This window comes from Equus quagga, chromosome 7 (genome assembly GCF_021613505.1).
Source record: "Equus quagga isolate Etosha38 chromosome 7, UCLA_HA_Equagga_1.0, whole genome shotgun sequence".
NCBI lineage: Eukaryota > Metazoa > Chordata > Mammalia > Perissodactyla > Equidae > Equus > Equus quagga.
This window is the reverse complement of record NC_060273.1, coordinates 1,296,405-1,308,190: the sequence shown is the minus strand read 5'-3', so window position 1 is coordinate 1,308,190 and position 11,786 is coordinate 1,296,405. Positions and strand designations below refer to the sequence as shown.

The 11,786-nt window shown below is 63.7% G+C and overlaps 2 protein-coding genes across 3 annotated transcripts; one reads left to right on the top strand and one right to left on the bottom strand.

Annotated features, from left to right (window-relative positions):
• Position 1: 1 nt before the first annotated feature.
• On the bottom strand, positions 2 to 8,168 carry PERCC1 (proline and glutamate rich with coiled coil 1). Of its 2 annotated transcripts, XM_046667472.1 has the most exons (3): positions 7,660 to 8,168; positions 5,785 to 5,907; positions 2 to 1,707 (listed from the first exon to the last, which is right to left on the bottom strand). In XM_046667472.1, exon 3 carries the CDS (start codon positions 1,659 to 1,661, stop codon positions 837 to 839), a length of 825 nt encoding a protein of 274 aa, XP_046523428.1. In that variant the 5' UTR covers positions 1,662 to 1,707; positions 5,785 to 5,907; positions 7,660 to 8,168; the 3' UTR covers positions 2 to 836. The 2 variants fall into 2 exon arrangements, 1 of the variants encoding a protein (XP_046523428.1); XR_006889449.1 differs by lacking the exons at positions 2 to 1,707; positions 5,785 to 5,907 and adding an exon at positions 6,517 to 6,590.
• A 1,826-nt stretch (positions 8,169 to 9,994) lies between these two features.
• On the top strand, positions 9,995 to 11,786 carry LOC124241583 (protein CCSMST1). Its single transcript, XM_046665465.1, has 2 exons — positions 9,995 to 10,854; positions 10,937 to 11,786. The coding sequence occupies exons 1-2, from the start codon at positions 10,622 to 10,624 to the stop codon at positions 11,307 to 11,309; spliced, it is 606 nt and encodes a 201-aa protein (XP_046521421.1). The 5' UTR covers positions 9,995 to 10,621; the 3' UTR covers positions 11,310 to 11,786.

Below are 11,786 nucleotides of genomic sequence, written 5' to 3'. Positions count from 1 at the left end.
CTGCTCCTGTCAGAGCCCAGAATTCCCACCCAGGGGGTCAGGACGCCACAGGCAGTGGGAGTGACCAAGGGGACCCTTCCCAGAGCCTGTCTGTCCCCAGACTCCCAGAACCCCTTTCTGCCCAAGCCAGCTGAGCCCCAGGCCCACCCACTTTACTGGGGCTTCCCACCAACAGGCACAGTGGCCTGGGAGCCCCACTCACCCCTAGCTGGGCCCCCTAGCAGGCAGGTGGCCCAGCCTCGGGGTCCATGGCTGCCGGCTGTGCGGTGCCCGGGGAGGAAGTGGCTCTCCCTGCCCTCATGGAGGGAGCAAATAGCGTGTTCACCTATGCCCTCGGGCAGCACCCCCACTTCCTGCCGGTCCATGAAAACCCTCGGCTCATTCTGCTGTAGCCACCTGCTGCGGGACTGTGCGGAGGCACCGTGCTGGGGCCAGCCAGGGGGTGGGCAGTGAGGAGGGCAGTGGTCTGGATGGAGAATGAGCCTTGCCCAGTGGGGGGCACCATGTGTTCACCCACTGAGCCCATGGCCTCCAAGAGGCCACAGCTCCTGCCCTGTCCTCCCCACTGTGGGCAGAGCTCTGAGGGCCGAGGGCCAGGGTGGCCAGGACTGTGGCTCCTGCCCGTTCCCTGCCCTGGTGGCCTCTGGTTGTGGCAGCTCCAGGCCCCAGGATGAGCCCAGCCCTTCTTCCTGGGCCTGAGAAGTCCCCGCCTGAGCTGGTTTGTCCTGCTAGTGGCCACCCTGGTTGGAGGGCCCCGGGGGGCTCCCAGGAGAGGGATCAGGAGAGTCTGGACCCCTGCTGCCTCCGTCTCACCCCCGTTGACCCCAGCCCGCTCACTAGGCTTCGGCCAGCTGCACCCCCTCTGGGGCCTGGGCACCTCCACCCGGCAGCTCGGGGCCGGCCTCCGCTGACCAGCTGGCCAGCAGGTCGCTGAAGTCTGGTGTGCCTGGGTGGAGCAGGCCCAGGGGGCTGGGCGCTGGCTCCTTCCAGAAGGAGGGGGGCAGCTTCCTCTGGGTCATGGGGGTGATGTGGCCGTACTTCTGCTCCAGCCGCAGCCGGCGGCCAGCCCATGCCCGGGGCCCCGGGTACTGCCGCAGCCCATAGTCGAAGAGCTCTGCCAGGGGCCCCAGCGGCTGTGCCCTGGCCCCACCGAGGCCCGGCCCCCGCACCTGCCCCTGGGGACCCCCGGGCAAGCGGACCCTGGGCTCGGCAGCCACGCTGTCATCAGGGGGCCCACCCTGGGCCAGGCGCACCAGGTCGGCACAGTACAGCTCCCCGGCTGAGCTGCCCACCAGGCGGCCATTGGCGTAGATGTCACAGGCATCTGGGTCCTGTCCCCTGTCCTTGCGGCCGAAGTAGCGCTGGATGTCACTGCTGATGAGCCTGGAAAACTGCAGCAGCCGCAGCGGCGTCTCGGGGCCGCTCGGATCCAGAGGGGCCACTTCTGGGGCAGTTGAGGCCCAACCTGAACTCTGGGGGGCTGGGCTGCGGGCCCCTGGCCCCTCAACCTCCAGCTCCTCCTGCTCCTCCTGCTCCTCCTCCTCCTCCTCCTCCTCCTCCTCTGAAGTGTCTGGGGGCTCTGGGTCTGAGGGCGGGAAGGGCCCATGGGATGGCAGGGGCAGCAGGAAGTCACAGAGCGGCTGGATCACGCCTGCGGCCATCTCCTCCACGCCGAGCTTCTGGGGCCTCTGGGGCAGCAGGCGCCAGCTGGGGAGGGAGGTGGAGAAGGGACAGGTTAGTGGTCAGGGCCTGCATCTCTCCCCAGGGAATGGGTCACTACAGGCTTGTGGGGCCACCTGTGCTTGGAGAGGGCACTGAGCTTGGAAGAAACCGTGTGTGATGGGACCCTGGGTGGGTGGGCATGGCAGGAATGGAGGGGGAGAGCCCATGGGACGGTCTCCGGCCAGAGGAAGGGGGTGGTTGGCAGGCGCAGGGAGGCGGGGTGAGGGGACAGTCCTGCTGGAACAGTCGAGACTGGGGAACAAAGCAGGGGAGGTAGGAAGGAACCTGGCCCAGGGGTGGGGTGCTGGTGGGTTTGGGGCCCTGGAGCCCGGAGACTGATCCCAGCGTGGGGTTGCTCCGGTCCTCGGCTCAGGTGCCAGATGGAAGAGGGGGACCCTCGGCCCGTCACATGGTGCCTGGGGCTGGAAGGGTTCTTCGTCCCTGAGATGCCCACACTGAGCCCAGGAGCTGGGCCTGCTGCCTCAGCCAGCTGCTTCCAGGGCTCCAGGGGATGCTCAGAGTTGGTGTCAGTGCTCCTGTCCCATCTAATTTTAATAAACGCTGTCATGCCCCGGGCTTTCATCTGCTCCCTGGGGGGGGAGGTTGGTGGAAGAGAGGACACCTAGGGCATGCCTAACCTGGGTTTCATGGGGTCAGGGGAGGTGGGGAAGGCGTGTGGGCCTGGGGCTCACAGGACTGGAGCGGGGGTGGAATTTGGGAAGTGACTGATAGGATGGGCTGATTCTGAATGCCGGAGCACCCCCCCACCCCCAAGACAAGTGCCACCAGCCCCTTGGGCTGAGCGGGGAGGCAGGTGGGAGAGCCCTTTGGCCTCCTGGCAAGAGCCCCAGGCAGGAGGGAGGAAGAAAGGGAAGGTGGTGCTGAGAGAGGGAGAGGGGCTCACTGCTTGTCAGAAAATAACCTGACCTCATCCCCTGAGGGGGCCGGGTGAGTGCACAGGCGTCAGGCAGAGTCAGGCCGACCTGGGAGGGCGGGGAGCAGCCCAGGCCTCCCCTCTCCCTGCCCCCCTCTGGCCACGCTGGCCTCCTGATCTTCCCTGCCGGGGTGTCCCGTGGCCCCAGCATTGGACCGTGGCGATGGTCGCTCCTGGGGAGCCAAGACTTAGCTCCCTTCCTGCCCCAAGCCTGTGCTTGCCCCAACAACGCCTAATTGATGGCCCAGCCCTGCTGGCAACCCGGCAGTGGGTGGGTGGTCTCCAAAGACCATCCGAGCAGAAGGGAGGGGGAGGAAGCCAGACCCCCCGCTACCACCAGCACCCTCCCGCCTGACTCCTACCTGCTGAGGCCTGCAGCTCCCACCGGGCAGGCCCACCTCCACCTGGGCTCAAGCATTTATAGGCGGGCTCCACGGCCGGCCAGGCTGGCAAATATTTGGCGACTGCATTGTCATCGCAGACCCGGCAAACAGAGCCCGTTTGCTTTAGCGCCCGGCAACCAGGCCCCGCGGGGGGAGTATGGCCTGCCCGGGGACCGTGGAGTGTTTGCCACGGTCCCAGCTGGCTCACACCCGGCAGAGGACCCTTATCTCCCCGTTCACTGGGGCCTGGACCCAGCCTTGTCAAATAGGCGGAAAATTAAATTTCATGCTATTTTGACTTCTGGAGTAGCCTTCTCTAGAAGACATCCTGCTTCTGCCGTGCTCCAGGGAACAGGGCTCCGGGACAGCCGCAGGACCTGGGAGGCCAAGAGAGGGAGGCTGGGGACCACCAGCCAGGGGAGGGGCTCATGCAAGTGAGGCCCCTGGAGCTCCCGCCCAGCCCCTCCTGCAGTCCCAGAGCTGCAGGTGCGTTTGCAATAAATCCAGCTGAACCCCTGCTCCCCCACCGCTCACAGAGCTTTGTCCCCAGGGGCCAAGCTGAGAGGGCACCTCCTTTCTCTGCTTCTTTTTTTGGCTCCCATGCCTTCCTCTGAGGGCTCTGTACCCCCAGCCCCATGGAACCTGCCTGTGGGGTGTCCTCACTGCGCTTCCCCGATGGGTTACAACCAACACCAGCAGCAGGACCCCAGAGGATCTGTGGCTCCCCAACGCCCCAACCTCCCTGGTGCCCAGCCCCTGCCCTGTGGTGCTGATGAGTGTCCTGGGGCCCATGTAAACCAATCACCACAAATTGGGGCTGAGAACAGCAGAGAGGGATACTCTCATGGTCTGGAGGCCAGAAGTCCAAGGTCAAGGCATGGGTGGGGGTTGGTCCCTTCTGGATGCCCTGGAGGGAATCCGTCCCGTGGCTCTCTGGGCATTCCTTGGCTTGTAGCTGCATCATCCCAGCCTCTCTCCCTGTGGTCCCATGGCCATCCCCCCACGGGTGTCTGTGTCCACGTTTCCCTCCTCCTGCAGGGACGCCCGTCATTGGACTCAGGGCCCCCTCCACTCTGACCTCACCTTCCCTTGGCTGCATCTGCAGTGACCCTATTTCCACACAAGGTTCCACTCTGAAGTTGAGGCGAACACAAGTTTTGGGGGACACTATTTAGCTCAATAAGGGCCCTCCATATGTGACTGTGGCCCCTACCTTGTCACTCACCAGATGTGGCCCCTGGAGATGCCCACTGGGAGGACTCCAGAGTCCCATTCACTGTGACTCCCAAAGCTGCCACTGCTGGTGGGCCAGGCTCTGAGGACAGGACAGCAGCCCCTCCCAGCCTGGCATGTGCCTGGCCCCAGGTCCCACGGTCACACAAGGTTCCTGATCTGCCTTCCAGACGTGCGGGCTCACCCATCCATGGGGCCAGGAGGATGTGGATGCCACTCCACCCCTCCCTGGGTCCTTGCCCTTCAGCTCCAGGCTCCACGTCCTTCAAGCAGGGATGGTGCCTCTCCTACCTAGTGACACTCTGTAACAGGTGGGATGTGGACAGGGACCCAGGCCTTTCTTGCAAGTGGGGGCCGGTGGGCGAGTCTGCCATGCTGATTGCTGCCAGTCATTACTCGGGCATGTGGAGGGCCCAACACAGGTGCTCAGTGCTTGGACCCAAAGTCAGGACCCCCAGCTTTTGGGGGAGTGACCAGGAAATGGCAAGGTCCACCCCAAGAATGAGATCTGCACTGGGCCAGGTTGGTGGCCTGCCATCAGTGGGTCTTCACATGGCAGATGTCTCAGAACCAGGTTGTTTGCCTGGGGCAGGACCAAGGAGAGGGGTGGCGAGGGGCAGGGCCACTGCAGGCCCCAGGAGCAGGCTGCAGGGAGAGGGGAGGGATGCCAGCTCTGTGGGTGCGAGTGCCAGCCCTCCCGGCAGCCCACAGCGCAGACCTGTGAGTCCAGTCCTCATTGGACCTTGGTCCCCAAGAGACTGACTTCAGGCATGGCCAGGGTTCTGCCCAGAGACTCTGGGGCGCGATGACACTGTTGCCCAGGTCCTGGCTGTGGAGTGGTGCTGCTGGCCTCCCTCTGACCCAGCACAGCCAAGACCTCTAGGAGGCCCGGGGTTGGGGTTCCAGGTGGCTCCCAGGCTGCTGGGGCCCCAGGCTCCCTCTCTGCGAGATACAGCCCCTGCCTCCCTGCTGGCCCAGGGGGGTTGCAGTGATGGCCCAGGACCCAGGCTGGACCCCAGGGGAGGGGCCCACAGCTGCCCCAGCTGTAGCCGCAGCGCCCCCTGCTGATCGTCGGGGAAGGTCAGGGCCGGAGCCTGTGAAGGGGCTGGAGACAGGCCCGGGGTCTGCTAGTGGACTTCCACCTTGCTCAGCCCCGAGGGGGTGAGGCCACAGGGGCCATGAGATGTGCAGGCTGCGTGGAGGCCCCAGGAGAGCATTTGGACTCAGCCTCCAGCCTGCCGAAGTGGCCCAGCCTGGACAGTGGGGGTGGCCTGAGGAAGATGAGACACAGCCCTGCCTTCGAGAAGGTCCTGGCCCCTGGGGTGAGTGACCAGAGGAGGGGGCTTCACGAAGGAGGTCGATACCAGGGCAGTGATGGGAGCAGGAGCTCAGCTCACCCAGCCAAGCTGCAGGAAGTGAAGACGTTCCAGCAGAGGCGACAGCCTGGAAAAGACCCAGGCAGAGCCCACACCCCTGTGGTCAACTGACCAATGGCCCCAAAGACATACATACCATAATCCCCAGGAACTGCGGACATGCCACCTCACATGGCAAAGGGACCCGGCAGAGGTGAGGACACCGAGATGGGAGATGATCCCGGATTATCCCGTGGGTCCACTGTCATCACAGGGGTCCCTGTAAGAGGGTGGCAGGGGGTCAGAGTGAGAGGAAGTGTGACCGCGGAGGCAGAGGGCCAAGGCTTTGAGGGTGGACGGGGCCCCGAGCCCAGGAATGGAGTGGCCTCTAGAACCTGGAAAACACAAGGAAGTGATTTTCCCCTGGAGCCAGTGGAGTGTGGCCCTGCAGACGTCGACCTCCAGGACTGCACGATAATACATCTGTGTTGTTTTCAGCCCCTCCGTTTGTGCCCTGTTGTTACAGCAGCAACAGGACACTCACAGCGGGAAGTGTCGGCTGGAAAGGGGTCTGAGTGGCTTGCAGGACCTCCTGGACCTTCCTCCCGGCCACAGGGAGCCAAGACGGCCCGCACACTCGGTTCTTCCCTCTGTCGCTGGGACCAAATCTCAGTGCGAGGATGAGGCTCTCGTGGGGAGCAGGGCGCTTGATGGTCACCACCCCCAGGGCCTGCTCCCTCTCGAGGGCCGTGATTTCCACCCCCACCCCACAGGCTGCCCTTCCATCCTGGTCTCTACCTTAGGCCCCCCATCCGTGGAGCTGGGGCTTTGGGTCCCGCAAATGGTCCGCCCGTGCCAGCCACGGGAAGACTGTCCACAGCCAGCCAGCCCTTTGTCCTTCTTTGCTGGCATAATCCCAATGTTTTTCTCTGCCTGACCAGAGACCAAGGAGGAGACTCCAGCCTGGAACAGAGAATTCTAGAGTGAGGGAGAAACGAGCAGATAGGTGTTTGGGACGAGGAACATGGACAGTGCAGCGCGGGGCAGACATCTAGACAAGGGAGGCCTGAGACCGGAGACCAGGGTGGGTGCCAGAGCACAAGTCCCAGCAACCAGTGATGGGACCCCACAAGGCACAGTGTGAGGGAGGGAGGGCGGGGGACAGGCAGGAGACAGATGTAAGAAGCAGACCTGGGGTCTCAGGAGGGGTGTCAATGAACCATCCCCTTCCTTTCCCTCCTGAGTCTGAGCCATGTTCACATGGACCCAGGAGTCTGGCAGGTGAGACTGAACTCCACCTTTCGTTCCTGGGGAGTGGGGCTGGAGGACGGCAGCCTGAGAGGACCCTGGGTCAGTGGAGAGACACGCTTTCCAAAATCACTGCCCACACATGTCCAGCCCGATATTGGGAAGCCAGTCAGGCCCAGGCCGAGTGGCACGGGTGTCCCAAGCCCCGGCCACCCATTGGGGCCCCTGGAGTGGGGCTGGGGGCCCAGGCACTCAGGCTGCCAGGGTTGGGCCGAGCATATGTCCCAGCATCTGTTCCCACGGCCTCCCGTTGCGGGTGGTGTCGGGCCCTGTGGAGCTCTGTGCCCCCTGCCCCCGCCAGCCCCTACCCCTGTCGTCAGGTCTCAGTCCCAGGAGAAAAGCTCTGCTCTTCCGAAGGCGGTGGACCTGCCTGTCCCCACGCACCCCATATTGATCTTCCCGGGGAAAATCAATAGCTCCAATATGTCAGCTCTCAAGTGGCGCTACAGTAAATTACTCCCGCCATTGGGCACACAAGGGCTGCAGCCTCCCCGCCCATTAGTGGGACATTAGGCCTCGTGTGAGGTTTCTCTGTGTGCTTTGAGATAATGAAAGCTGAGGTGTTGGTTTATGCCCCAGGGGTTGGGGGGGGAGGGGGAGGTGAGGGGACCTGGACAAGAGCTGGCAGCGCTGGCAGTGCAGGCACCTGTCACCGAGTGCCTGGCTGGGGCTTGCCGGTTCAGGGAGGGGAGGGCCCCGGAGACACAGGGGCCCCGGGACGTACCTGGTTGTGGCTTTCCCCACTCGGGGCTCCACTGCATCAGAGGGTCAAAGAAACCATAGCATTTGGGCCATCGTTGCCCTCCAGCCCAAGGCCACTGGGACACACCTATGGTTGAACAGGGGGGTTTACGCTCCTTGCTGTGAGGGAGAACGCACAGCGCGGCCGTGGGTCTCAGTAGGAAGGCGTTAAGGACAGTGGGTCCAGCCAGCGTTGGGTGAGGGGCTCTGCTCTGGGTTCGACGCTGTCGGGAAGCAGGCGGCCTCTGACTGGGGGTCTGTGCCAGGCGCCTGGGCCTCCCCAACAAAGGACCACAAACTGGGCGGTTTAAAACCACAGAAAGTTATTTTCTCACAGTCTGGGGGCCAGAAATCCGGAACCCAGGTGTCAGCAGGGCCACACTCCCTCCGAAGGCTCCGGGGGAGATTGTTCCAGGCTTTTCTCGTAGCTTCTAGTGGGACCCGCAGTCCTGGGCGTCACTCCAGTCTCTGCCTCCTTCGCGTGGCCTTCTCCTTGTGTGTGTCTGTCCTCTCCTCTTTTTGTAAGCACATCAGTCCTTGGATTTAGGGCCCACCCTATCCAGTATGACCTCATTTTAACTAATTACATCCTCAAAGACCCTATTTCCAAAAAAGGTCACATGCTGAGCTTCCAGGTGGACGTGAAGTTGGGGGGACCCCTTCAGCCCAGTGCAGCATCTTAACACATCTCATCCAGGAGGGGGGCAGGCGAGGCGAGGCTCCAGCCGTGGTTGGTAAAAGGTGGCCGTCCCTCTCGCCAGCCAGGATGGGGGTGCTCGGTCTTTCTGAGGTTTGGGTCACGTCCATGTCTGGTGTATGTTCAGGTGTGACAGAGGGGTCTTGTTTTGTCTTAAGCCATCACGGTCACAGTGTGGCCTGGACCAATATTGATGTTCTCTGAAATTATGTCCAACAGGAGACCCCAGCTGTGAGCGCCAGGCCAGCTCCCGGAGGTCAGGGGCTGCTGTCTTCTTAAGACTCCACAGGACCCATGTCCTCTGCATTGTGCCTTCACCCCTAACAGAGACCAAGTGTTCGCTGGAGATGGGGACAGAGCGGGTGGTTTGGACACATGGATCTGCTCACGTTGTTAGCAGAGCGCCCCAGGAACGCGGTGGCAGTGCCTCGGGATGGATGGACGTTTCCATGCAGTCCCGTTATCAATCCTGACAGCTGCCCCAGGGACCCGCCAAGGGCTTCCCAGGCGTACAGCCGGTCCTTGAAGGACACGAGATGCCCATTTCACAGTGGAGGAAGCAGACTCTCGAGGGGTTAAGTTGCTCGTCCAGGGCGTCTTATTTCTGTCACCAATCTGAGGCAGTAACCCAGACTGAGATGGGCTTAATGGCCCCTCTAAGCCCTGGGAGGCTGCCCCGCCCTGGGGTGAAGACCCAGGCCCCGCCCTGGGGTGAAGACCCAGACCCCACCCTCACCTCCCAGCTCTGCCTCCCCTCTGCTGTCCTGGGGAGCTTGTGCCCAGATACCCTAAAGCATCCCATCCAGGTGGCTGCATCAGCTGCAGTCAACTTCACTTCTAACCTCAGCACTGTTTGATTTTCACCTCCTGCAGGAAGCCCTCCAGGGTGCATACCAGGATGATTCTGGCCCATCCTCCCCACACTTTTGAGGCCCCTTCTCCTGCTCACAGTGGGTGTTCCTGGGGTTTCCTGTGGGAGAGCTGGTTTGGCAGTGACTCCAGGTGGGGTTCTGGGGTGGAACAGGTGGGGTAGGGCCCAGTGAGGAGGACCTGGGCACACAGGTGCTTCTGTTGACACAGCAGCTCTGAACACAGTCATGGCTGGGAGCTGAGCCACCGATGGGCATCCAGGGCCAGGCTTCCCCCAGTGGGGAGGACTCCCAGATGTTGCTGGGCTCAGAACACCTCCAGCCCGCCACCCTTGCCCTAATGTCTTGAGAGTTCCTAGGGGGCGCAGAACTGGTCCCAAGTCTGGTGCTTCTCCGGCCAGAAGAAAGGTGCAAGAGAGGGGCACTCCAGAACCAGAGTTGCTGAACTCCGCAGGCAGCACATTACAGTTCACAAAGTGGCCTCCTGCTCTGATTTTGTCACCAAGTCACCCCCAACACATCCCCAGAGTCCGTGGGGATGCCTGGATGCCCCTATGTGGCCTTCAGACAGGAGGACTCGGCAGAGCCAGGGCCAGTTTGCCTTGAGGGCGGAGGCTCCAGCAGCTGACCTATGAAGCCGACTGGGGAACCGGGCAGAGCAGGGAGCTCCGGGACAGCCTGAGGGACACCTCCCAGTCTGACTCCTGAAGGTGGAGGGACGGGAAGGCCCCCAGGAGCACGGGGCAGCCTCAGCCACAGGGAGGACGGCGGGCTGGGCCGCGCACATGGGAATCCGCCGGCCTGGGGAGGGGGATGTGTCGGGGGTGGGACGGCCTCCGAGAGAGCCGCTGGCGGGCCCTGCTGCGCTGGGTGAGGGGTCGCGGCCCCGGGGCTGAGCAAGCCTGTCTTGCCGAGCAGTTTGCCCATCCCGGCCGAGCGGCTCCGGGTGTAGACGGGGCCCCTCTTGCACGGCGCGGGGCAGCAGAAGGCCCAGGACGCGGGTGGGGACAGGTGCTGGACGCCGGGTGCCCCGGGCGGGCGGGGAGGACCGGCGGGTAGGCTCTGTGCTCGAGGCCCCCTCCTAGTGGAGACACTAATGGAGAGGACCATTGCTGTGGCTGGAGTCCTATGAAGAGAGCCAGGCGCCGTCGCAGGTCGCGGGAGGAGGCGTCCAGGACCCGCGCCGGCACGGCGGGAAGGGTGCGCGGCGGGGGCCGAAGCGCCGATCTCGGGCGACCGGGCCGGCGGAGGAGACCCGCTCCAAGTGCGCGAGGACCACGCCCCACCCCGCCCCGCGCCGCCGTGCCGGCCCCAATCCCGGCGCCGCAGCCCAGGGACCGGCTGCTTGTTGGGGCCGGCGGAGAACTACACTTCCCGCCATGCCTCGGCGGCTCCCCCTGGACCGCACCTGCGACGGAAGAGGCCGCCGGAGAAGGCGCGTCATTTCCGCTGCGCGACTGGGCCCACGTTCTGTAGTCGTGAGCGGAGGCCTGGGACAGCGTCCGGTTTCCGGTTTCGCGCGCGCGACGGAAGTGACGCGAGCGGCGCGCCGCGGCGCCGAGCGTGGAGCCGGGGTCGCGATGAGCCGTGTCCTGCGGGCGCCGGCTGCCGGGTGAGCTCCGCGCGGGCTCGGCGGGGCGGGGGGCGGAGGGCGGGCGCGGCGGGTGGGCGCGCTCACTCTCCCTCTCTTCCAGGGCCGTCCGAGCGCTGAGGCTCGCGCGCTGGTCTTCCCGAAGCCTGCATCCGCCGCCCGGGGGCCGGGCTCGGGCGCCCGCGGCTGAGAGCGAGGAAGAGGACGACCCTAACCGCCCCATTCAGTTTTCCTCCAGCACAGCCAACCCGTCCCGCTGGACGGTGGAGCATTCCCTGGGAAAGGAGCAGCAGCGGCCCTGGAGGAGGGTGCTGCCCTTCAGCCTGTCCCTCATGGTGCTCGTCATCTGGTGCTTCTTTAGGGAGGAGACCACCGCGGACCGCTGGTTGAGAGGGGTGTTGGAAGAGGAGGCGCCGGAGCCGGGCGACCGTGCTGAGCAGGCTGGAGCCGCGGCTGCCTCGGGGGCGAGAACTTGACGGGCTGCCCGCGGGGCCGGCAGCGAGGGAACAAGCAGGCCACCCTCGGGCCTTGATGCCGCGTTAGCCCGTTTCTGTCCCGGTTTTGGCGTCCCCAGCCTGAAGGACGGGATGGCGCACCTGGCCGCGCGGACCCGGTGAAGGTGGAGCGGAGTGTCAGCAGGTCGGAACCGGCTCCCCGCCTGATACTTGATGCCCATCGAATGCGTCCAAAAGCCTTTGCAGAGCCATAGGGAAGGTTCTGGTTGCCGCGTGTGCTCTTGGATTTGTGCCGTCTTTGTATAACGGTTGTCATATTCCGGAGCAATTCTGGTGACACTTGTAATCCAGTTTGCAGGTCGTTTGCTTTCTGAGACAGAGTAACTCGTAGAAGAGTTAAACTTTTATTTTATGATGTACTGTGGTGTGTATAAATTGATGTCAGTTTTACAAACTGACAAATTAACAATAAATTTTAATTTGATCATGCGGAATTAA

Excerpts from the sequence above, each read along its gene's own strand:
- PERCC1 (XM_046667472.1), bottom strand. The coding sequence starts at position 1,661 with ATGGCCGCAGGCGTGATCCAGCCGCTCTGTGACTTCCTGCTGCCCCTG.
- LOC124241583 (XM_046665465.1), top strand. The coding sequence starts at position 10,622 with ATGCCTCGGCGGCTCCCCCTGGACCGCACCTGCGACGGAAGAGGCCGC. Across the intron at positions 10,855-10,936 it reads CTGCGGGCGCCGGCTGCCGG|GGCCGTCCGAGCGCTGAGGC; the intron begins GTGAGCTCCGCG and ends CCTCTCTTCCAG.